We start from the raw sequence: 27,500 nt of genomic DNA on the forward strand, positions 1-27,500 counted from the left end.
GTTACATGTTACTTTTGGTCAGGACCCCTTGTAAAGCGCTTTGAGCACGTTTAGTGGATATTGCGCTATATAAAAGTTAAAGTTCAAATGGTGATATCAAAGTGACAATTTCGGGAACAGTCGTCATTGGTGTAAGATAATGATCTGAAAAGTGTGTGTGAAACTGCTAAACAAAGCTGAGAGATACCAGATCACGTGGTCATGTATGTGTAAATTTGAAAATTACACTTTAAGATCATGAAATGACCAAACTAAAATTTCGGAAAAAAGATCAAGAACAAAATATGGTGATAGATCGTTTGATTGTTTCGGCCCCAAGATTTGGAATTAACTACCACGTGATCTGAGGGAGTGCAAGTCTTTACCTGCCTTTAAAAAGAATCTCAAGACACATCTTTACTGTATTTGCTTTTATTGACGCTATGAATCCTTGATTTGGCAATGAATTCATTGCATTGTATATTCTTTCTTTTTTTTCTCCAAATTGAAAATCTATATTGTAAAGTGCCCAAAGCGTGTGTTTTACACGAAAATGAGCGCTGTCTAGATGTGTATTCTTCTTCTTCTTCTTCTTCTTCTTCTTCTTCTTCTTCTTCTTCTTCTTCTTCTTCTTCTTCTTCTTCTTCTTCTTCTTATTCTTCTTCTTCTTCTTCTTCTTCTTTTCTTCTTCTTCTTCTTCTTCTTCTTCTTCTTCTCTTCTTCTTCTTCTTCTTCTTCTTCTTCTTCTTCTTCTTCTTCTTCTTCTTCTTCTTCTTCTTCTTCTTCTTCTTCTTCTTCTTCTTCTTCTTCTTCTTCTTCTTCTTCTTCTTCTTCTTCTTCTTCTTCTTCTTCTTCTTCTTTTCTTCTTCTTCTTCTTCTTCTTCTTCTTCTTCTTCTTCTTCTTCTTCTTCTTCTTCTTCTTCTTCTTCTTCTTCTTCTTCTTCTTCTCTTTCTTCTTCTTCTTCTTCTTCTTCTTCTTCTTCTTCTTCTTCTTCTTCTTCTTCTTCTCTTCTTCTTCTTCTTCTTCTTCTTCTTCTTTCTTCTTCTCTTCTTTTATTATTATTATTATTATTATTATTATTATTATTATTATTATTATTATTATATTATTTATTATCATTATCATTATTATATTATTATTTATTATATGTAGTAGTAGTAGTAGTAGTAGTAGTAGTAGTAGTAGTAGTAGTAGTAGTAGTAGTAGTAGTAGTAGTAGTAGAAAAAAAGTCTGCGTGCCTCGACTGGGGATCGAACTTCAGACCATCTGTTTACCGACCAGACATGCAATCCTTACAGAGGTGACTGAGGCCATTTGGGGTGACTAATACCATTTGGGATGACTAAGGCCATTTGGGGTGACTAATACCATTTGGGATGACTAAGGCCATTTGGGGTGACTGAGGCCATTTGGGATGACTAAGACCATTTGGGGTGACTAAGACCATTTGGGGTGACTAGGGCCATTTCGGTTGACTAAAGCCATTTTGGGACGACTTAGACCATTTGGGACGACTAAGGTCATTTGGGATGACTTAGATCATTTGGGACGACAGGCTATTTGGGATGACTAAAGTCATTTGGGGTGACTAGGGCCATTTGGCGTGACTAAGACTATTTGGGGTGACTAGGGCCATTTGGCGTGACTAAGACTATTTGGGGTGACTAGGGCCATTTGGCGTGACTAAGACTATTTGGGGTGACTAGGGCCATTTGGCGTGACTAAGACTATTTGGGGTGACTAAGGCCATTTGGGGTGACTAAGACTATTTAAGATTACTAAGGCCATTTGGGTTTACGGGTCATTTGGGGTGACTAAGGATATTTAGGATGACTAAGTCCATTTGGGATGACTAAGCCCATTTTTGATGACTAAGGCCATTTGCGATGACTAAGGCCATTTTGGATGACTAAGACGATTTGGGATGACGAATGCCATTTGGAATGACTAAGGCCATTTTTGGATGACTAAGACCATTTGGGATGACTAAGGCCATTTGGAATGATTAATGCCATTTTTGGATGACTAAGGCCATTTTTGATGACTAAGACCAGACCCCAAATGAGTACCTCAGATTGAAAAATATTAAACAAATATAGTACATTGTCAAGATATAATATCTTTTTTTAATTACGCCCGTTCGCAACGGCACCATAAGATAACGTCGCCTAGGCATTCCATGAAGGAATATAGAGAATTCATCAAACAGAATGTCTCATGTCAACAGGAATCACCCATGTTGTCCAAGTGAGCAATTTGGGGGTTAATAATCTATGTCTATTTATTACCTATATATGATATAATTATATTGACATTGAAATAACCTGCCCAATAATCTTTTTCTAAATTGTTGGGAAAGGTGAAATCTATCAATTGATGTGCATTTTACCATATTGGGGGGGGGGGGGGGGGCACATTTAGGGGTTTTGTCCAAAAAAAAAAACTGGCCTTAACCCCATCCCACGGTAAATTAGTTCTAATTTAAAGTTATGCTCTTTGTCTAGCAGAGGTCCTGAAAATGATTTTTAAAAAGTCATTTTTCTTGTTTCATTTCAGCATCCATTTCATTGATTTCTCGAAAGTGCGTTGCGATATTGACATCAACACAGGAAGAGATTGAGACAGCCGAGATAAATATCACATATGCATGTAAGTTCTTCTTCTCCTGCTTCTTCTTCTTTTTCTTCTTGTTATTTTTGTTGATGTTGTTGTTGTTGTTGTTCTTCTTCTTCTTCTTCTTCTTCTTCTTCTTCTTCTTCTTCTTCTTCTTCTTCTTCTTCTTCTTCTTCTCTTAAAGAAAGACGATATTCATCTGCTACAATTATTACCTTTGTCTTTACAATATTTAACAATTTTAATTTATTAAAGATACAAAAGTCTTTTTTGTAAGATCTATTCCCACTGACTGGGCGAGAGTTACAAAGATAAAGCGAGTAAAAACAACAAATACTTTCAGGCCTTTTGACCAAAAGTTAATTTTATATCTCTTCAATAGAAGGTATTTTTCAAATCGTTTTAAACCCTTTCCTAAGGACAATTCATTAAAAAATTTAATAAAATAAGTTATATCTCTACTATTAAGAATATATGTATACTAGAAGTAGGAATGTAATTAATATACGAAACTATGACATTTTATGTTATGATTGTATTCGAGTGTGGCGATGGACCAATACATTGTCTACCTTTTTGACACATTGCTAGTATTTTCATGCATGCCACGTCTGTAAACGAATTTCCATTTTTTTTGGATGAATAAAGTATATTATTATTATTATTATTATTATCATTATTATTATTATTATTATTATTATTATTATTATTATTATTATTATTATTATTATTTACATCATCATCATCATCATCATCATCATCATCATCATCATCATCATCATCATCATCAATACTAACACATATTGAATGATTCCTATACTTAATCTGGCTCCATTTTACAGATGGCCCTTCCAACATTTTAGTAGAACAGATATCCATGGAACACACTCTTGCTAACCCCCCTCCTATAGTGTGTGTATTAGATAAGGGGGATCACTCACCAATGAATAAGACAACGGTGTCGGCTCAAGTCCAATCTGATACTAACAACGTCATCAACCTGACCTGTGAATACCGTTATGTAGCTGGTGCTCAGAATCATAGTTATGATTGTGCATGGGTTCCACCTTCCATAGGCAACTATACGGTTTTATGTTCTGGATACAACGGAATTTACCCTAAGGAATTCAATGCGACTAGTGAGCCGACGGCTGTTGCGATATATGGTAAGATATTTACCCATCGTCATCTTCAACACCATCATCGTGATCATCATCATCATCATCATCATCATCATCATCATCATCATCATCATCATCATCATCGTGATCATCATCGTCATCATCATCATTGTCATCATCATCATCAGTATCTTCATCATCATCATTAGCCACTGGTTTGATGGATTATATATATATATTCCTTCAAGGATGCCTTGATGATATCATCGAACGATGGTTTGCTATGGTCGTTAAATTTTCTTTTTTTTTTTAAATAGGGGAGCATCAAAATTCGTTCAATACAGCCCATGTTATATTTTTGTCAAACGAGCATAGGAATGCAAATGTAAACATTATAAAACATCTTTTTTACTGATTGATATACCAGTAATTTGCAGCATTGCAGTTTTTCTATTTTTTTTATTAATTCTTTTTCTTTTAGTTTATTCGAATTATTTAAATGTTAGTTATTATCTCTCTCTTATCTTGTTGGGGGGCGAAGTGGCCGAGTGGTTAAGGCATTGCACTATGACCCGGAAAGTCCCGGGTTCGAGCCCCGCTTCAGGCACTTTCGTTATTTTTTCCTTGAGAAAAATTATTAACTCCCATATTTGCTCACTCGGACAACATGGCTGATTCCTGTTGACATCAGGCATCTTGTTTGATGGATTATCAATATTCCTTCGTGGAATGCCTAGGCAATGATATCTTATGATGTCGTGGCGGAAGGGCATAATTTTTTTTTTAAATCTTCTTATGGATGTCCAGGTTTGCCCACGGTCCGACTCACGAATTGCTCTTTGGATGCCAACAGTTCTACATCCCAGTCAACCGTTGGAAATGGCACTGCATCGTGCACATGTGAACTGGCAGATGCCGGATTTCCTGCTGCAGAACCTACGTGGTACGACCAGGGCGGCCAGGCTATTGCAAAAGGGTCTTCTATGACAGTTCTCACGGTCAATGCAAGTAGGTTTTAGATAAAGAACAATCCATAATTGAATTCAATAGTCTGACGCCACGTCGCCCAGCAACGGCGACCATCGTGGTTCTAAACAAAGAAAATCGGGTCTTTTTATTCTTTATGCTGGTAGATCTTTTCATGTCTTGTGATCAGAATGTGTAAAAGTCAAAACAAGATCATATTTATAATGTTTTTTTTCTCCTCTGGATACGCTTTTATGCTCGTCGGAGAAATATTTCACAAGGGCGACCGCCATTGTTCAGATAGTTTAGAGCCAGTTACTAAGTTACCATGCGTCATTACGAGGGAAGTAGTGTCATGACTGTTGAAACGTATTATAACCTTTTTAGGGCTTCTCCTCCCTCTCCCCCCCCCCCTCCTTCTCAGTATTCATTAATTAAATTTTCAATAAGCCATGTCATTGAAGTGTATATCTTTTGATATAATCTATTGATTCGTAGTCCTATTGAAAACACACAAATACACGTCAGGCAAAATATGAGATCTTTGTTAAGATTTATTACTTTATAAAATGTTTTTAAATTCTCCAGGTCATGAAGTAAAGAATTTCAGCTGCCAAGCAACGTCATCGTATGGTCAATCTCAGAAACAAGATTATCAAGCTGCATTCATTTGTGAGTATCTATAATGATAAAAGAAAGATTAAATCTCTCTCTCTCTCTCTCTCTCTCACTCTCTCTCTCTCTCTCTCTCTCTCTCTCTCTCTCTCTGTGTGTGTGTGTTTGTGTGTGTGTATGTGTTTGTGTGTGTGTGTGTGTGTCGTCTACATGAAAAATCAGACTGCTTTTTGCCAGGAAGATTATACAGTTCTAGAATATGTCTATCCTTCTGATGCAAGACGTCGAGATTATTGTAATTTAGGTTGATTTTAAAATGGCTATTTTTAATTCATTTTCCTCAATCCCTAAGATTGACACCATTTTAAACCAGGACTAGTTCATAGTGAAGGGTTGCCAATTTTTCATTTTCAAAGTTAATTTTTTAAAAACTTGGCGTTTTTTAAGCTGTTTGGCACGGACAAATCATGGTATGGAATTTTGGCATTATTTCAAAATCACTTAATTTTACCAGTTTAATATAAAATTATGAAATGGCGGCGCAACATCTTTTATTTTTTATTCATAAATTAGCAAGATATTGGGGGGAGGGATAAGTTTATGTGAATGGCTGCGCTTGAGAGAGGGACAGATTTAGTAGGTCCTATTGCAAAGATAACTAACATGACAGTGATATTGATTATATTTACATCGAAGACATAGTGGGTTTGGCAGTCATAAATGAATTTATCACATGTAAAAAGGAAATTTGTCCTGTAGGTTCATCTTGGAAAAAGTCCCAGAATCCCTCATTGTCAGACGCAGTGCAACGCAGAAAAGTAAACAATAAGATTTCTTGCTCTCGGTTTAATTTTTTTTCAACATGAGAAAATCGCACCACTAACCCTCCAAAGCGACACTAACTATATATATGTATTCTGTGACGTCAGCTATCTTTTACTCATTTGGTTTTGGTTTTCTATTTGTTTTGTTTTTTACAGATGGCCCATCCGAAATTACAGTGCTTCCAATCCAAGACTTCCTGACCATGTCGGATACACCCACTGTCTTCTGTGACGTGCCTCAAGGCGGAGACTCACCCCCAGACAAAACCAAGGTCATGGTCGAAATCCTCATGGAGGGAACCCGTAGGATTGTCGATTCGATCAATTGTACTGAGAAGGTCTCGAAGGGGAGAAGAAGAAAACGAAGTGTTCAAAAACGAACATTTAATTGTCCAGGCTGGACTCCGAAATCGGTCGGACGATATATAGCACGATGCAACGGGTACAACGGCATCTACCCTGACATGTTCAATGCAAGCAGTGAACGAGAGTTTGCCATTTATGGTGAGGATTTCTATTTCAATGATAATGGGTTTTTTTTCTAGATAGTACGAAGGTGACGTCACTCTGGTCTTTGTGATTGATTTTTTGTTCGCCATCCGCGTTTATGGGTGATTCTCATTAAAATGAATTAACCTGACTATACTCGATCATGGTAACACAAGGTTTTGTGTGTTGGTCCGTTATACTTCCGGATGGCAATGTTGTGAGCCAAGCGCGTACTATCTATAAAGTGTAACATCTCGCAGTTTTATGGTCTTGTAGAATAAAGTTCGGATTGTGATTTGTAAGCCTCCGGTTTGAGTCTGGTGTGTGAAAAGAGTGAATATCAGGTGTCCAATAGATTGTTTCAGCTGTGGTAACTCAGTTTCTACGAGATCGAAACTTAACTGGTTTTGAAATGATCTCCTTGCTTGCCTAAACTATGTGCGGCTTTGCGGTCTTGTGGTATGGCAATCGCTTTCGAAGGTCCTGGGTTCGAGTCTCGCTCGGCGCATAGTTGAGTCCTTGCAAATGGTTCTTTACTCATATTCTCTCACCGTACTCAGGTGTAAAGTGAGCACCTGGCCGTTAACCTCGTTGTCTATGTCGGAAAATATATTTTAATATCGCCTAACAGGTGTCTGTTTCGTTCTAGGGACCCCTTGTAAAGCGCTTTGAGCACGTTTAGTGAATATTGCGCTATATAAAAGCTCAAAAATGGTTGTTTTAAAAAATAAACTCAAACAAGCTTTTTACAAAACAACTTTATATTCTTATTTATTAAACAAAGATTATTCTTCAAAGTTTGTGATGTACAAATTAATTCTGAATTTTTAAAAATGTATATTGTGTCGTAAAAAATGTGACGATTTTTCTGCAGGTGATAAGGAGAGGGTAAAGATAGTTTGGAAAGAAACCGGACTAGTTTGTCAATGATTGAAGTAACCTAAAGTTCTGAAAAAGTATGTATGATACAGTGCTAGACAAAGCAAGAAGGAAAAATACAAAATCAGCCTGCCTTACCAGGGGATCGAACCTGAGTCCTCCTGATTACCTGATATATCACAATGAAATAACCCATCATGTACCTATTCAAGTCTGCCTGCCTGCCTCGACTGGGGATCGAACCTGAGACTTTCTGATTACCTAACATGTCACGATGAAGTAACCATTATGTATTCATCTCTGCCTGCCTCCCTCACCTGGGGATCGAACCTGAGACTTTCTGATTACCTAACATGTCACGATGAAGTAACCATTATGTATTCATCTCTGCCTGCCTCCCTCACCTGGAGATCGAACCTGAGACTTTCTGATTACCTAACATGTCACAATGAAGCAACCTATTATGTATTCATCTCCAGGACCACCTTCCGTGAAACTCACCAATTGTTCTACGGATGCCAACAGTACTACCCTGACAACAGTGGGAATGGAACCTTCGACCTGCACATGTGAACTCTCAGACCCTGGTTACCCTCCAGCAAAACCCAAGTGGTATGACCAGGAAAACCAAGTAGTGGCTATTGGATCGCCCAACGCTCTTCTAACGGTCACTGCAAGTAGGTTTTTGACAAAAAATCCAAAAAGGCATATTATCTTTTTTTAAAATCTCCTTTGTCTTCGGCTTACTACACTATTTCTTCCTTCTCATCACCATCATCATCATCATCATCATCATCATCATCATCATCATCATCATCATCATCATCATCATCATCATAATCATCATCATCATTCATCATCATCATCATCATCATCATCATCATCAACATCATCATCATAATCATCATCATCGTTAACTCCCTTTCCTCCCCATGCTATCCTGCTATAATTTCTTCTTCTTCTTCTTCTTCTTCTTCTTCTTCTTCTTCTTATTATTATTATTATTATTATTATTATTATTATTAATTATTATTATTATTATTATTATTATTATTATTTTTCTTTTCTTCTTCTTCTCTTCTTCTTCTTCTTCTTCTTCTTCTTCTTCTTCTTCTTCTTCTTCTTCTTCTTCTTCTTCTTCTTCTTCTTCTTCTTCTTCTTCTTCTTCTTCTTCTCCTCCTCCTCCTTCTTCTTATTCTTACTACTACTACTACTACTACTACTACTACTACTACTACTACTACTACTACTACTACTACTACTACTACTACTACTACTACTACTACTACTACTACTACTACTACTACTTTCTTTTACTTCTTATTCTTCATCATCTTTTTTGTTTTCCACTCATTTTTTAAAAATACTCTACCACCACCACCAACCGCTCCTCCTCTTCCTCTTCTTCTTCTTCCTCATCACCATCAACTTCCGCAAAGGGACCAAAAACGATCTCTTTTGCGGCCAAAAATGTTCTGACCCCATCTCCCCTTGACTACGCAGCAGGGATTTGGCTACTGGGTCTGTCAGGTCTGTTGTAAAGTAATTTGCGATCTATTAGCATCCTGTCCAAAGGGCAACCAGCAATTACTATACTTTTGTAACTAAAAAAGTTAGGATGACTCTAGCTTTAGCTGTGTTGTCCTTAGGGATGTTAGAGACTACCTTTATATTTTTCGCTTTGCTTGATGAGAAGTATTGCGTCTTTGTTTTTGTTTTTTATTAGATTACCAAAAAAAAATAAAAAAAGATTATGGTGTTTGTTAATTTAAAATTTAATATTTAATATGTAATGTAGTAACTAATATATAAAGGAACACATACACGCACACACACATTTACAAATTTTCGCCTATATGACAATCTAATATAATTATATGATTTCTGTGTTTACTTGATAAAGGCTAAGGGCCGAAACATCGTTTGTTTTGTGTTGTTCATTCATGGGTCAGATTTACTCCCTTTATCTTTATCTCCAAAGGAACTGTTGCTGCTTGAAGCTTAAAGAAAGAAATAACTTTAGTCAAATGGAATGGAAGCATAGAATTAATTCATTAACGAAAACTAATGATGTGAGCGATTCAGAATGTGTGTCCGGCACAGAGTTCTTCTGTGCTGTCCGACTATCTATTCAATGGTGTGGAATCAAGGCACTCGCTTTTGGATCGGAAGGTCCTGGGTTCGAGCCTCGCGCTTGGCGCATAGTTAAGTCCTTGGAAAAGGGTCTTTACACTTTACTCACATTCTCTCTTCGTATTTAGGTGTAAAATGAGTACCTGGCCGTTAACAGCGGTGTCTTTGTCCTAAAAATTGTAATATCGCCCAACAGGCGGCATGTCCCGTCCTACATGTTAAATGTTGCTGTCGACCAGGGACCTCTTGTAAAGCGCTTTGAGCACATTTAGTGGACATTGCCCTATATAAAGCTCAATTTTTATTTAAGGCAGAGGAGTGTAAAATGGAGATAAAGATAAAGGGAGAAGAATGTGACGTTTTTGAAAACAAATCGTTTTATTTTAATTTTCTAATCTCAAGTATCTAGATTTTTCCTGATTAAAAAGAAAATTCGTGTATGTCCATAATATGTATCAAAATGTACTGACGCACGTTGTGTATTTCAGAAAGATACATTAATAATAATAATAATAAAAATAATAATAATAATAATAATAATAATAATAATAATAATAATAATAATAATAATAATAATAATATTGATAATAATAATTATAATAATAATAATAATAATTATAATAATAATAATAATAATAATAATAATAATAATAATAATAATAATAATAATAATAATAATAATAATAATAATAATAAATAATAATAATAATAATAGTAATAATAATAATAATAAAAATTGTTATTATTATTAGTAGTATATTATTATTATCATTATTATTTTATTATTATTATTATTATTATTATTATTATTATTATTATTATTATATTATTATTATTATATTATTATTATTATTATTATTATTATTATTATTATTATTATTATTATTATTATATTATTATTATTATTATTGTATTATATTATTATTATTATTATTATTATATTATTTTTATTATTATTATTATTATTATTATTATTTATTATTATTATTATTTTATTATTAATATCATTTATTTATAATCCAAATATTTCGTGTATTTCTCAGAGCACGAAAAACAAAGTTTCAGCTGCCTGGCAAATTCGTCTTTTGGTTCATCGCAGAGACCAGAATATCAGGCTGTATTCATTTGTAAGTGACGATGTGTTAATATGTCACCCATTTTGTCAAAACGGCATTACATTGTGTGAAGCATATGGCAAAAAACAAAGAGTTTTACCTTATTATTTTTAGAAAGCCCAATGTCTCCTGAGCATGTTAATCTTTATTTGAAGCAAATCGGATGATTTTTCATGAAGTTATGGTCATATGCATGGGCTAGGGTGTGAAACCTTAATTTTGAGAAAATCGCTTCCAAAGTTGACAAGAATTGATATTAAGTAGTAGATAATAATTACCTTGATAAGAAAAATTAAAATAAAATATTTAGGAGTAGAATTCAATAAAATATTTCATCAATATGTTGATTTAATGATTTTTAATGAGTACTCATTCTCCATAAAGATTGACCTCTTGACTAAAATTGTCATTATCTCTGTTCAAATATTTTCACCATGCGACTGATTATCTCAGGGACGCCAACTAAATAAATAATAATAAATGACACTTGTTGAGCGCTTTCCATGAAACCAAACATCTCAAAGCGCTTGACAGATATTGAATTACGTTACGAACACTGGTAGCCAATAATAAACATTAAAACAAAATACATATTGCTTATATAATAGTATACAATCATTACAGCCGGCATGGTGTAAACTGAATTGTGAAAAAATGGGTTTTAAAGGAAATTTGAAGTTTGAGATATCCTCGATTTTTCTAATAGGGTACGGTAGAATATCATGGCTATTAAGCTTAGCTGTTGCCCAACAAACTTCGCAGAAACTGTCAGAAATTTGACATTTTGGTTGTTACGTCTCTAAGAAACCAGTGGACAACCCGCTATATTTGCGGAAAAATAAAGGCTTGAGTAAGAAAGGTCTATTTTAGTGTTGGGTGGGTGTGAATTTTCGGGGGAATTTATAAAAATGGCTGGTAAGGGGAGAGTTAAAATGGACATCCATTCCTAACATTGAAATATTATGAATGTTCGTTCATCTACGTGTATTTCAAGTCACAAAGTTCCGGCCTATCAATGGCATTTTAAAATTTATTTATATTTTTGGCAATATGTAACATCAATGTATTCTTAATTGAAGCCCAGTTGGTGTCCTGAAATAAATATTTCGAGATCATCTCCACAGGACATATCTAAAATGGACCTCGTCACCACAATTTATATAACATGATCAAAATAATTCAACTTTATGAAATAATTAAATTTGGACTCATCGCATGTACTGAAAATTGTATTTTTAGCAACAAATGTTAGGCTTGAGTTAAGTTTATTTGTTTCATTCAAAAGAAGGGGGGGGGGGGGTTCGAGAGGCTACGATTTTATATTTCTAATCTATTGAATTCTATTTTATCTTTTTAAATCTTGATTCATCTGGAGACATATTACTAAATTTACGTTTTAACAGATGGTCCATCCAACATAACTGCTACCCCTTCAAACACACATCACGGATCTGGACACCCCAACTTTGTATCAATATTTTTTCACTTTTTGATCTTGGATTCACTTTAGCATTTATTCCAAATTAAAAAGGCTAGTCTCATAATACTGTCTATTATTATTGCCTATTTACAGATGGTCCGTCCAACATAACATTGCTACCTCTCCCATCACACATCACCGTTCTGGACACCCCAACTTTCTCATGCCAACTCCGTGACGGGGGAGATGCACCCCAAAATGAAACACAAGTTATGGTAGACATTCTGTCTGAAGACACCAACAGCATGGTGGGTTCCCTTCAGTGCCCTGAACTCAACCCAAAGAAAGGTATTCAATTCCACACTTATCAATGCCCGCCTTGGAGACCAGTTTCAGCAGGGAGGTTCAAGGTCCTGTGTAAAGGGTACAATGGAATCTACCCACTTTTATTCAATGACACCAGTGAACAAGAGTCTTTTGAAGTCTTCGGTGAGAACTGTCGTTTTATTGTTGTTAACAATCTTCTTCTTCTTCTTCTTCTTCTTCTTCTTCTTCTTCTTCTTCTTCTTCTTCTTCTTCTTCTTCTTCTTCTTCTTCTTCTTCTTCTTCTTCTTCTTCTTCTTCTTCTTCTTCTTCTTCTTCTTCTTCTTCTTCTTCTTCTTCTTCTTCTTCTTCTTCTTCTTCTTCTTCTTCTTCTTCTTCTTCTTCTTCTTCTTCTTCTTATCACCATCATCATGATCATCATCATCATCATCATCATCATCATCATCATCATCATCATCATCATCATCATCGTCATCGTCATCGTCATCGTCATTATATCATTATTATTACTATTATTATTACTACTACTACTACTACTACTACTACTACTACTACTACTACTACTACTACTACTACTACTACTACTACTACTACTACTACTATAATCCTCATCATCATTATTATCATTATTGTTATTATACTATTGTAATCAGGAAATTCGAGTGTGAAGCTCACCAACTGTTCATTCCCCATTGTCGGAAGAACAACAGGGTCATGTGCTTGTGAGATGACTGTTCCTGGCTATAATCCAGCAAAACCATTTTGGTATGACCAAAGTGGCAAAATGATTGCAACTGATTCTTCTGCTGCAATTCTAGAGATCAATTCAGGTAGATTTTATAGTGAGATTTGCAGTCATTTGAATTTTTTTTAATTGATCTTTATATAGCGCAATATCCACTAAATGTGCTCAAAGCGCTTTACAAAGGGTCCCTGGTCAACAGCAACATTTAACATGTAGGACGGGACATGCCGCCTGTTAGGCGATATTACAATTTTTTTCGGGCAAAGACAACGCTGTTAACGGCCGGGTACTCATTTTTCACCTGAGTACGGTGAGAGAATGTGAGTAAATAGCCTTTTCCAAGAACTCAACTATGCGCCGAGCGCGAGGCTCGAACCCAGGACCTTCCGATCCGAAAGCGAGTGTCATACCACTAGACCACATAGCCGCACTTTTTGGCAACGAAAGGATTGCAAAACTACTCGACAGTGTAAATCAAAGGTGTGTTTCAGAATTAAGTTTCCCTCTTCTATAACTTCACTAATAAGCAACCTAGAACTATTTTATCTCACTAATGGCTTAACAGGAATTACCCTTTAAATGCCTTATACAATAGTTTATAATTACAGAATCTCATATAGCTGGCATTGTATCATTCACAGTTTTACACAACTTTGAATATTATCAGGAAATATGTATCAATACGGCAATGTAAAATCGAAAAATACTATCATAGAATACTGGTAATTGAAAATTGGTCATGATCAAATGTGACCCGTCGTCTCATAACGGTATTATGTCGGAACGAACCGAATGCGTAAAAACCGAATTTAATGTTAAAGTGGTCAAAAATATAAATTGTTGGCATTGGCACCCTAAAATATGGTATCCATTATCCTCAATAAAACGTACAAACTCAACACAAGTCTGATATTTCTGGCTATAAATTCAATTTTCAACATCTTAACCATCCCGACTTAATACCGCTTTGAGGCGAACGGTCACAAATGAATCATAAATGTACAAAGTGCATAGTACAATGAAATATTAATGACAAAAATAATCATGAAAGCAACAACGATAATAGTCATACATACGTCTCTGATAAATTAAGAAGAAAAAAACTACAAACAGTTGAGACAATATGACATCATATCTAAGAAATAATGATGCCAAATTTCAAATAAATTGGTTAATGTGTCACAGAGGCGTAACTTGGCAAGTTTGTTGTACGCTTGCTCCTTATCCAAGCAGTAATCAAATGAAAATGGCAGAGCAAAACTTTGATGCAACTTTCTCATGCTACAATGTTTGGGTTGTCATCAAATTTTCAACTCTTCTCAGCAAGTATGCCGTCGTAATACACGAAGACCTTTGTATAGTTTTGGAGCGCAAAGCTCCTTCATCTTCAATTAAAATTGTTATACAGTGGGTCAGGGAAGTTGAAGATGGGATATTTGACATGCAGAAGGCTAGCAAAAAACAAGGAGAGAAGAAAATGATGGATATAATATTTTTTTCGACACAAGTGTCATTATTGGTCAAACTGTTGAGGGGAAACTATCACAGACTTGTTGTTAAAAGCAAACTGATACCAGCGATACGAAAAAAAAAGTACTCACTTTGCTTGAACGAGGCGTCATTCTGCACCATGACAATGCACCTGTTCACAAGTCAAGAGGGAAATCACATTTGTGTTATTTTTTTCCTTGTATGCGTTTTTTATTTACATGGTTCATATTTAAATGTTCATAATAATATAATCAATTTCCCCAGGGAACTCACATTTGTGTTATTTATTTTTTACTTGTATGTAGCTGTTTCATTTATGTGGTTCTTATTTAAATGTTCATATTATTAAATTCCTTTGGGGGAAATCACATTTGTACAACTGTGTTTACTTGTACGAGTTATTTATTTGTATGGTTCTTTTTTAAATATTCGTATTTTCAAATTCCACAGGGGCAAACAACATGCAGACATTCACTTGTAAAGGAAAATCATCTTATGGAGAGTCTAAGACCATTGATTATAAGGCTGAATTTGTATGTAAGTTGAATGTTGTACTACTGTCTCTACCAGTTTGAGCCAGTTTCAAGTCATTCATCATCTATCTTTAGTGTGCAATGACATGGCACTCACATATGTGAAAAAATTAATAGATTTCATATCTAGGACAGATCAGCTTTATAAGGAGATCCAAATCAACAGCAACATATAGCATGTATGACAAATTATGACGTCTGTGGTGCGCTATTCCGACTTTTTTTTTCCCTGCCAGAATCAACACTGTTACTAAGCATTAACCTGAGTGCAATGAGAAACTGAGTAAAGACCCCCGTCGAAGGACTCAACTTTGTGCAGGACATGAGCTACTATAATAATTTTATTCTTAACGTCTTTTAAATGAAGACTGTTGATCGATGGGGAAATGAATGAATTCTAGCAGGAGAGACTAAGTGAATGGATAAGGATTGAATAAGTGAATCACTGAAAGATAAAATAAACGAAGGGAGGAAGGAGTGTTATGAATGAATGAATGATCAAACTGTCAAATGAATCAATGACTAGATTGATGAATGAACTCTTGGAGGTGAATTAATTGATTTATTGGAGAGAAAATAGAAATTGAGTAAATTAGAAAAATGTTTGTTTTGTGTTTATACGTTTGCGCCGTGGCCCCCTTTTATATGTTTGTCTTTTGTTGCTTTCCCATGTTCTATGTTTATCTTGTGTTCTCCACTTTTATATGTTTATTTTGTATTGTCTCCTTTTATATATTTGTCTTACGTTGTCCCCTTTCATATGTGTATCTTGTGTTATATACTTTTATAATATATATATATATATATATATATATATATATATATATATATATATATATATATATATATATATATATATATATATATATATATATATATATATATATATATATATATAATTTGTCTTGTGTTGTCCTTTTATATGTTTGTCGTGTAGTGTCCTCTTATATATATATATATGTTTATCAAGAGGTTGAGCACTATTATTTCAAGGTTTATACACACACACACACACACACACAATATATATATATATATATATATATATATATATATATATATATATATATATACGGGTGCAAAGTGGTTAAGGGATTGCAATGTGACCTGGAAGTTCCCGGGTTCGAGACCTCCTTCAGGCAGTTTCGTTTTTTTTTTCCTTCGGCAAGATTATTAACCCCCCAATTTTCTCACTTGGACAACATGGGTGATTCCTTTTGACATCAAACATCTTGTTGGGTGAATTATCTATACTATTCCTTCGTGGAATGCCTGGGCGACGACATCTTATGATATCGTGGCGGAAAGGCACGAATAATATATATATATATATATATATATATATATATATATATATATATATATATATATATGCCAATACACATCAACACTAATCACCACTAAACAACGAAATAACTTTAGTTTGGAGTAAGAACTTTTCTACGGACATTACTATGGATTACGCCGACTGAAGACGTGTAAGACACAGAAACGAATCGTCTCGGCCACAAAAAATGTGTAGGACTAACAGAAAATAATTTCAAAACAAGATACAACCTCCACACCTCAACATTTAGAAACACTAACAAAAAAAACATCCACAAAACTCAGCGAACATATTTGGAAATTAAAAGACAACAAACTAGACCACAACATTTCATGGAAAATTTTATCTAAAGCAACAGGATACACACCAACATCAAAACAATGTAGCTTATGCCTGGAAGAGAAATATACTATAATCAAACACCCTCATGAAGCCACACTCAACACGAAAAGTGAGATGTACGGTACGTGTCCACATCGCCGGAAGTTCCTGTTAATTAACTACAAACCGGAACCACTTCAAGAAACAACAACAGTCAACAAAACAACTCAGTCCTGACGATGGCAAATTAAGCCTGAAACATTAATGTAGACTGTCTCAAACATTGTGGTAAATATTTTAAAATAATGTATATATATATATATATATATATATATATATATATATATATATATATATATATATATATTATATATATATTATATATATATATATATATATATATTCTTCTCTTCATTAATTTAATGATTCTGTTAATCAACAATCCATTGATAAAGAAGTACCTGACATTACTTCCCTTATAACGAATATATTATTCACAAAACCTTCTAACAGATGGTCCAGATAATGTGGTTGTTGACGTTGTATCAGACAGTACAATTGACGATCACGTCATGTTTTACTGTGAAGTTCATCAATCAACTATTAAGCCTGGTTGGAATTCGTCATTTAGAGTTTTGGGAGTGGACACGAACTTTGAATTTGACCGAGTGATCATCTACAATGATTCGGATATTTCCAGAGCTTTGTACAAAGTTAACACGACCAATGTTGTTGGGAAACTCACCGTAGAGTGTACAGTTAACAACACCAAGATTTCTTCAATCGGTGCTGTCGCCTCAAAGGAAATCATTCTCGAAGGTATTGTTCTGAATTATATTCTTTTTATGAGGATCACATCATATATAAGTGTTTTAAGATATATATAATTTTTATGGGTTCCACGATTTAAGTCATATTTAACGGTTTCGTGATTAAAGTCATCTTTAAGGGTTTCATGATTCATGTCATATTTAAGTGTTTCATGATATAGGTCATATTTAAGGGTTTCATGATTGAAGTCATATTTAGGAGTTTCATGATTTAAGGGTTTCATGATATGTCATATTTAAGGGTTTCATGATTTAAGTCATACTTAAGGGTTTCACGATTCAAGTTATATTAAAGCTTATCGCGATTTAAGTCATGTTTTTTGCTCACCACCTCAAACAGGAGTATGGCTGTGTGTGTGTGTGTGTGGTGTGTGTGCGTGCGTGTGTGTGTGTGAGAGAGAGAGAGAGTGAGTGAGTGAGATGAACCTATTGGTGAAAATTGGATTCTATTTTATCTTATAACTTATGAGTTTGGATTTGTTAGAGAGAGAGATTGAGGGGAGAGAGAGAGAGAGAGAGAGAGAGAGAGAGAGAGAGAGAGAGAGAGAGAGAGAGAGAGAGAGAGAGGATGAACCTATTGGTGAAAATTGGATTCTATTTCATCTTATATCTTATGAGTTTGGATTTGTTAGAGAGAGAGATTGAGGGGAGAGAGAGAGAGAGAGAGAGAGAGAGAGAGAGAGAGAGAGAGAGAGAGAGAGAGAGAGAGAGAGAGAGAGATGAACCTATTGGTGAAAATTGGATTCTATTTCATCTTATATCTTATGAGTTTGGATTTGTTAGAGAGAGAGATTGAGGGGAGAGAGAGAGAGAGACAGAGAGATGAACCTATTGGTGAAAATTGGATTCTATTTCATCTTATATCTTATGAGTTTGGATTTGTTAGAGAGAGAGATTGAGGGGGGAGAGAGAGAGAGAGAGAGAGAGAGAGAGAGAGAGAGAGAGAGAGAGCGGGAGGGAGAAAAAAGAGAGAGAGAGAGAGAGAAAGGGAGGGAGAGAGAGAGAGAGGGACGGAGAAAAAGAGAGAGGGTTAGGAAAAGAAAGATAGAGAGAGACAGAGAGAGGGAGAGAGAGAGAGAGAGAGAGAGAGACAGAGAGAGGGAGAGAAAGAGAGAGAGAGAGAGACAGAGTAGAGAGTCTTCTTTCTTGAACTTTAAAAAAACTTAAAATTCAATTCTATTCCTCTACTTCAATCCAACATAATATAAAAGATTGACAAAGTCAAAATTATATGTAGAATATTGTGACTTTGGAATTACAAAGGGTTGCAATGTTTTCATATTCCTTGTTTTTGCCTCTATTTCAATCCAACATAAATTACAAGATTTACAAAGTGAGTGAAAATGACATAGAATATCGTGACTATGGAAATAGAAAGGGTTGTACCGTTTTCATATTACTTTTTTTTCCTCTACATCAATCTAACATAAAATACAAGATTGACAAAGTGGGTCAAAATGACACATAGAATATCGTGACTATGGAATCAGAAAGGATTGTAACGTTTTCATATCACATGTTTTTCCTCGACATCAATCTAACATAGAATACAAGATTGACAAAGTGGGTCAAAATGACACATAGAAGATCGTGACAGTGGAATTAGAAAGGGTGGTAACGTTTTCATATTACTTCTTAACTTGTCATTCCAGCCCCTGCGCCAGCCGAGAACACGGAAGGTGAAGATGCCTTGCAAATTGCACTAGGTACTACTGGTGCCTTCGTCTTTGTATGGGCCATCGTTCTAGGAGGATGTTGCTACTGGAAAGCCTTTAGTGGTAGATGATAATGTTATTATTGTTTTAATGATTATATCAATAATAATAATATTGATAATATAAAGATTGGTAAATATGATATCAATAATTCTAATACTGATGATGATAATAAAACTGATGATCATAATAATAATAATAATAATAATAATAATAATAATAATAATAATAATAATAATAATAATAATAATAATAATAATAATAATAATAATAATAATAATAATAATAATAATAATAATAATAATATAATAATAATAATAATAATAATAATAATAATAATGATAATAATAATAATAATAATAAATACAGTAATTATGATAAATTAGGTATACAAAACGTTGAATTCAAGAATGACTAAACAAGCGTCATGAAATATTACTTTTACCTTTTAAACAAGGTAATAAAAGTTCATCTTTAATATAGACTATATGTATATAGGTACTTATTTAGTTTTTAAGATTGCTCTATATCATTTTTGGATTAGAGCATAATATGTTGTATAACTGAAAAACACTCGCATTTTTAGCCGACTGGGCCTCTTCAATGCTCCTGTATGATCGTTAGTCAGCACAGTAGTTTATCCCGGTTTCTATAGCGTGAAACGGACAATAGCAATTGATTGTTATCCTTTGGATAGGATGCTAGTCTATCGCAAAATACTTTTCCGCCAAATCTAACAGACTCAGATAACCATACACTGACGGGTGATTAGGGGGCTTATAAAAAAAAGTCTCGACTCCACCCGGGATCGATCTCGGTCCTTTTGCGAGTGAAGCGAGTGCTCTACCAACTGAGCTATCGTGACCCCCATTCAACACAGATACATTGTCTTAAGTTGGAATCAGGGATGCACTTTTTGAAATTTTTTGGGGCTGACTTGGTGAATTAATTTTTTTAAAGATGAAAACATCAGTTGTTTATAGGCAACATTTAAGGAGGGTAAGCTAGATTAGGTGGATACGTGTGTGCTGATTTGGCAAAACCCGTCGGATGTTGCACGAGATAAGGATGAAAAATCGTTATCTTCATGATTTTTGTTTTTTTTTTCACTTCATCGTTTTTATTATAAATCCAACTACATTCTCACAAAAGGATTATACAATTTTAAGCTAATAGATCATTTATTTACATTTTTTCCTGAGCTCCAACGATTTTCTCCGGTTTTGGCATTTTTGACCCCCTCCCTTCAAATGTGAATAACATCGGCCCTAATTGAGATAAACACAAAATTCAAACTGCATTTTTTCCACAAAAATAGTACCTCTATTAAGATATAAAATAATATGGGATTCGAATTTTTCTGACATCTGACGGGATTTGCCAGGTCACCACACATAATTTATCCTTTTCTATGGTTTAAGGATAATACTAGTACATAATAAAATAAATTAAAAAAACACAATTCTCTTTATTCATCCAATAGGGGAAATTTGTCTCTAGGGTCTATTCCCAGAGAAGACTGGAATAACCCAGGCGTCAGCCGGAGTGCAGCGCCGCAAATTGAGCTAGGGCGAGGTGACTTGCTCAAGGCCATACAGCGCAGCGGTGGGTGATAGAACTTGGTACCTTTCGGGTACGAAACAGAGAGCGTACCGCTGAGCCACGCTGCCCCCCCCCCTCCCCCCCCCCCCCCCCCCCCCCCCCCCCCCCACATAATACCATTTGATAAAGAGCAGCCTCACACAAAATATTTTCATTATGCACTTTACGATAAATATTTTCAGGCTTTTTATTTTTTATTTTAGCAAAAGTCATCCCTGGTTAGGATCTTTTCCTTAGGCTGTTGATTGTGTTTGTGGTTATGTAAAAGTAATTTTTTAAATTTTTCTGCGAGACAAAGTTTGGACCTCCGTGCTCCGCAACGTTAGGGGCTGCTTTGCTTGACCACCCGCCCCCCTTTCCAAAATCTAGGTATTTAAAACACCATACCACACACACAACACACACACACACACACACACACACACACACACACTTACACAAACACAACCACAATGAAACACAAAAGCAACACTAAGACTAAATAACACTACATACTTATCACCCAAATTAGTGATAGACACACCGGAATTATCTGTAAACCATAAACAAACATACAAGACTTAGTCAAATGAATCTGTGCCGACTGGTGAACATGCAGGTGCATTGAAACGGCTTCATCGGCTAAAAATTCAAAGTGTTTTTCCATTCATGATATAAGTGATACGAGGGTGAGTCAAAAAGTAATGCGGCAATTTCTCCTATTGAGTTTAGTTTTTTTTTCTTTTTCATGTGACGTCATATTTGGCTCAATTGAACTTACACGTGTACTCTTTAGTCCAAAAGTAAACATTTTTAATTCTGTCAAATTTTAACAATGTTATGACAGTTCAAAATGGCTGCCCGCATGAATGTCCATCAGCGACAGAAAGGTGTCATTGAATTTCTTGTTTTCAAAGAAGAAACATCGAGTAACATTTTAAACGTATTGGTAAAGTCTAAAAAACTCAGGGATTTTGTAGAGATAGTGTTTTAGGTGAGTTGAGCCTGGGTCGAAGCGACAATCAATGAAATGGCGACACCCCTCTTTTCCAAAGACTAAAAACTTCAAAGCTGAGAAATCAGCTAGGAAAAATTATGCCACATACAGTGTTTTAGGACATTAAAGGTGTAATCCTCGTTGATTTCCTACCACAGGGAACCACTGTCAACTCTGAACGGTACAAATAGACCTTGAAGCAACTGAAAGCAAGGATTCGTCGAGTTAGACCAACTTTGGGGATGAAAGGAGTATTGTTTCTTCATGAAAATGCCCTTGAATGATTTTGATGGACAACGTTGTCTCACCCTCCTTATTAATCCACGAGAGTTGACACTTTCAGTCTTTCATCGTTTTGGTCCATTGAAGGAGGAACTTAGGGGACATCACCTCGAAGACGATGAAGAAGCCAAGACAGTCGTTAAAATTGGCTCAAAGTTCAGTCAACTAAGTTTTACAAGGACGGGATACATGACCTTATAAAAAGGTGGACTGTGGCAATTGAAAGAGGCGGAGACTATGTTAAGCAGCATTTTACTTGGCTAATGGCAAGCTTTATTTGGAGGTATAATCATGGTTTTGATGCAATTTGTTTAAATGTAATAAGCACAATTGCCAATTTCTTCTTGACAACTGCCCTGAAGAATCGATTTTTATTCCTTTGCATATGAGACAAATACTCTACCCTCTGAACAGCTGGAGCCCCTTATTGTTTACACTTTATAGTATTCTTCTTAACCCATATCCATATGTATTTTTCAGGCAAAAAGATGCCAGCGGATGATCAGACAATAAATCCACAGGTGAGTACTAAAAAAATGAATGAGTTGAGAACGGGTGTGACAGGGATTTCTAAAGTATCCCCATAAAATCAGATTAGATTTCCTGGATGATTTATTTTTCTTGGATTTTTTTTCTCTCCTTTATCTGGTGCTGTGTCTTACACACCTTTTCAGATTTCAATTCAGAAAAGTGAGTGGATCAGGCACTTATTATGTTGATAATAACAAGAAAAGAAGTGAGTTGGAAAGTGCCAGAAGACAACAGAGAATATTCGAGCCCCCATCGCCGCCGCGAAGTTTTTATTCTCTGTTGTCTTCTGGCACGTTCCTACTCACTTCTTCTCTTGTTATTATTCAGATTTCAATATTTTTACTGCTGTACAATGATAAAACCTTCTATTCTTGGCCAGACTTATTTGAATCACTGGCTAATTTTGGCCAGACTTATTTGAATCACTGGCTAATTTTGGCCAGATACTCGTATATTTGAATCACTTATTTTGGCCAGACATATTTGAATGAAATGTCGATGAATAATGAGGACCCTTAACTTTTCAAAATTCTGAATCCCGAAACAACTGGTGCTTCCAGCTAATGGTCAGGTGACCTCTTGTTGCTATACCTGGCAAGCTATGGACATGGATGACGTATAGTATGAGTCTTGTGTTCTACAATTTCCCCTAAACCTGCTCAAAGCGCTTTACATGGGGTCCCTAGCAAACAGCAACACTTAACATGGACGAGACATGATGCCTGTTAGGTGATAAAACTTATTTTCCCAACAGAGATAATGCTAGTACTGGCCAGGTACTCATTTTACAACTGTGCTTACACTTTTTAAAATTATGTTAGTTATCGTATTATATATTTTTTGAAAAAAGAATAGTTGAATCAACATCTCAGTGGTTTTACTTTTGACTCAAAAATTTTCAATAAGTTATATTTTGCCCCTGATATCAACTTATAACGGTGAACCGACAACTCATCGTCACTTTCAGTACTTACCTATCACCCAAATCAAGCAGTCCACAGATCATGATTTAGAGCATCACTCACATTTTTTAAGGGGCGGTTTGGATCTTTTCCAAAAAAAAAAATAATTACCTATAATGGGCGGTTTTAATTATTCTGTATTGTCATTATATGTTTAAAAAAAAACCAATATTTTTGGTGAAAAATTTAAAATTATCTGTGTTGATGCCTGTCTGGCGACGTAATTTGGGGGTCTGGCATAAAAAACTCCAATCTTGTGGCAAACGTTCCACAAAAACTGATGAAGGAATAACCTCCATATTCTTCCCTCTTATCAATATTGTAGCAGTGTGTCACCATAGAGAGATTTTACGTCTTTAGCTTTTATTAGAACATTGCATTGTTGAGAATCAAAATGTTATGACAAAATCGATGTTAAAAAATAATAAATTTGATTATAATAATAATATATCTTATCAAAAATATCTATTTGGTGACATTATCTCTGTGATAATTGTGGAAATTATCAGACAATTTCATTGAATAGATTCTGAGAAACGGTTAACACAGTACCCCATACCCTTAGAAAAATGAAATATTGAGAAAATAGCGAAATGGCTTTCAGTTTTTCACATTTTTCTTACTTCTCATTTCAATTGACGTTTTCGTGCCTTTATAGTCTATTTTAAAAAGTTGGACTTCAATGATATTATTTCTAAGATAATAAAATATCGTTTTCCATCAAAATCTTTAAGTCAATTTTTTGAAGGATTTTCTTAATAATTAGACCCAAACCGCCCCTTAACACAGACAATTGGGGAAAAATACATAGTGTCGTCTGGTATTGCGATGCCATTTTTTCATCGGTGTGTCAAATTATTGTTATAAAACTTTGCTATCTGTGGGACTGACCTATTTGTCTTTTTGGCATGCCCTAAACTTATCTATAAAATTAAGGAATGTTTTCTTTCACTGGAAATAAATAGTCAAGGGCTAAATGACAGAGAACATTCTCAGTGGTGAATGCTTATTATCGCTCAAACTGTCAATTGTAACCAAGTAAGTTAAATTGATTATGAATATCTATATTATTTCTATCAATTCTTTGTGTAGAATTCACTTTAAATACCTTATTCATTCCAATACCAGGCCATGTGTGGACCGAAATCTCCATTTCTTAGAGTAGAAATTGAGGATATTGAGAGCTCAATAGGTAGAGCACTTGCTTCACAAGCAAAGGGACTAAAAATAATCCTGGTAGCACTCAATAATTTTTCCCTATGTCCACTCAGCAGTGATTGGGTAGCTGGGAAAGTACTTTGCAATTGACTAGGATCCTATCCAAAGGGTAGCAAGCAATTGGATAAACTCCAGCTCCATGGGTTATGCCTCTGAAGAAAATTGTCAAACGTCAAATTTTTCTCACTTTCTTTGAATATCTATCAATGCCCATAGCCAGTACTTAGTCGAGTGTGTAAAGTACTTCATTCAAAGTGCATAACACCAGGGCCAGAATTCTGTGATGCGATGATTGTGCCCTTTGGTAAGGCATTTTACACATATTACTCCATTCAACTCAGGTTTGAATGAGTACCTTGATAAAGTAGTGATATATGTTGGGTCAGCACACAAAAGTCGCCTAGCTGGTACTGTATAAAATGAACATATAGTTCCACATGGCATGCTAGGAGATTAAATAAAACTTTGCATTGTTGCATTAAGCAGGGTAAACCCTTGGAAATGTCCTATATTAATGTTTGCAGTTATGCATTGAGTATGGTAAACCCTTGGAAATGTCCTTTATTAATGTTTACAGTTATGCATTGAGTATGGTAAACCCTTGGAAATGTCCTTTATTAATGTTTACAGTTATGCATTGAGTATGGTAAACCCATGGATATGCCCTATATAATAATTTTTTAAATATTCATTCATTTTATCTAATTTTGTCTCCATTGACCATTCATTGCACAGGTGAAGCATATGGTCACTCCCAAACGACCTGGTCTGGACCCAACAATGCACATGGCTCTGCCCAACCTTAGTGAAATCAGTTATTTCGGAGGCCACAGCAACTCCCAAGGTAAGACTATTGCTAATTCTTCATACGTTCCTGGGCATGGTAAAATATTTTGAAATTACTTACTTCGAAGGACACAGCAAAGATCAAGATAAGACCACTGCCATTTCTTTGTACATTCCTGGGCATAATAAGGCGTTTTGACATTGTCTAAGTAGATCTTTTTTTGTATGACTGTGATCTAGAAAAATATTTGTAAAGATGAATTTCAAACATCGCTAGGCCAAGTATGAGGGATGTTTTTTTTTTTTTTTTAATTCTTTCTGTTTTGTCTGGCTCTGTTTCATTTCAAAATATCAAATTGAGAAATTAGGGACCAGCTCTGGTGTAAGATCTGAAAACGTTGTATAAAATAGTGCCGGGAAAAACAGAACAGAAAAATACAGGAAACAAATGAACACAAAATATTAGACTGTCAGTAGGAAGGCTGAATTTTTGGGATGTTTAATTTTCTTTCTTGTTTTTCTTTCTTTCCTGTTTTGTCTTGCACTGTTTCATATAATATTTTTTAAAATTCTTTTTACCTGATTCATACACAACTTTTTTTTATATATCACACCATGGCCTGCTTCATGACGTATCAATGTGGTCTAGTAATTTCACACTCCGCAGGTGATGTGTAGGTCTGGGTTTGAGTCTTGCTGTAGGCGTCAAAAAGTTATGTTTTTTGTGGGGTTTTTTTTTTTTTGGGGGGGGGGGGGGGGGGGGGGGGGGGTTGAATTAAGCAATATAGATACAAACAGTTCTTACCACTCTCAGGTTTAATATGCCTATCTGCCCGGTTACAACTTTGTCCTAAGCCTTCATTAACTTATAGCATGACACTAGGGTTTGTATTATACTGTAATTTTTAGGTTAATTCACCGTGCCTAGTGTGTGACTCAAGGACACTAGGATTTGTATTGTACTGTCATTTGTAGATTAGTGCACCGCCTATTGTGTGACTCAATGAGACACTAGGATTTGAATGGGCATGATCTATATTACATGTCCATGTGCTCGAGATCATTGGTCACATTGCAAGGTGTACTCAGAATGACCCACAAAGTGAAAAGTGTTCACAGATTGAGAAATATCTAACGTTACAATTGGTCATTTTGCTTAGCATGACCCATGGGTATGTTTACAGATTTCATAAACAAAGCAGCGTGTTGAGATACATTGAGAAATGTCCAATCGTTGTACAGCAACAACTCATGTGATCGATGACTAGGTTGGACGAAAACATGAATATAGATCGCTCCCATTGTGCTGTCATTTTAAGGTTATTGCACCGCCTAGTGTGTGACTCAAAAAGACACATTAAATGCAGCATTCGCTTGATTCTAGCACGGTCTGGGAGAAGCCAAAAAGTTTTGCTAGAATCCGAGTGTGCTGGAATCCGATGGTCATGGGAGGTAACGACTTATTGTGTCGATAAATTGTGGTCACTCATCTCCACCATGCCGTGTGCAGAGCAATTTGTAATTCGATTCAGTAGTCTGATGTCACGCCGCCCGGAAACGGCGGCCATCTTGGTTCTAAACAAAGAAAATCATTACTTTTTATTCTTCATGCTGGCTAGAACTTTTCATATGCCTTGTGATCAGAATGTGTAAAAGTCAAAACATGATCAAATTTATGGGGTTTTTTCCTCTGGATACGCTT

The 27,500-nt window shown here is 35.2% G+C and overlaps 1 protein-coding gene across 2 annotated transcripts in view; it reads left to right on the plus strand.

Annotated features, from left to right (window-relative positions):
* The window catches only part of LOC144956675 (uncharacterized), a 57,498-nt gene that overhangs the window by 26,296 nt on the left and 3,702 nt on the right, over positions 1–27,500 (plus strand). For both annotated transcript variants that reach the window (XM_078887328.1, XM_078887327.1), the window contains exons 8-21: positions 2,537–2,629; positions 3,436–3,759; positions 4,522–4,722; positions 5,269–5,352; positions 6,276–6,623; positions 7,967–8,164; positions 10,664–10,747; positions 12,309–12,644; positions 13,133–13,309; positions 15,166–15,252; positions 17,410–17,715; positions 19,379–19,504; positions 22,782–22,822; positions 25,748–25,856. In XM_078887328.1, the coding sequence (XP_078743454.1) occupies positions 2,537–2,629; positions 3,436–3,759; positions 4,522–4,722; positions 5,269–5,352; positions 6,276–6,623; positions 7,967–8,164; positions 10,664–10,747; positions 12,309–12,644; positions 13,133–13,309; positions 15,166–15,252; positions 17,410–17,715; positions 19,379–19,504; positions 22,782–22,822; positions 25,748–25,856 (2,514 nt within the window). The remainder of the gene's footprint in view (positions 1–2,536; positions 2,630–3,435; positions 3,760–4,521; positions 4,723–5,268; positions 5,353–6,275; positions 6,624–7,966; positions 8,165–10,663; positions 10,748–12,308; positions 12,645–13,132; positions 13,310–15,165; positions 15,253–17,409; positions 17,716–19,378; positions 19,505–22,781; positions 22,823–25,747; positions 25,857–27,500) is intronic.

The sequence above is a fragment of the Berghia stephanieae genome, chromosome 11 (assembly GCF_034508935.2).
Source record: "Berghia stephanieae isolate SIO BIC M18660-M18661 chromosome 11, UCSD_Bste_1.3, whole genome shotgun sequence".
NCBI lineage: Eukaryota > Metazoa > Mollusca > Gastropoda > Nudibranchia > Aeolidiidae > Berghia > Berghia stephanieae.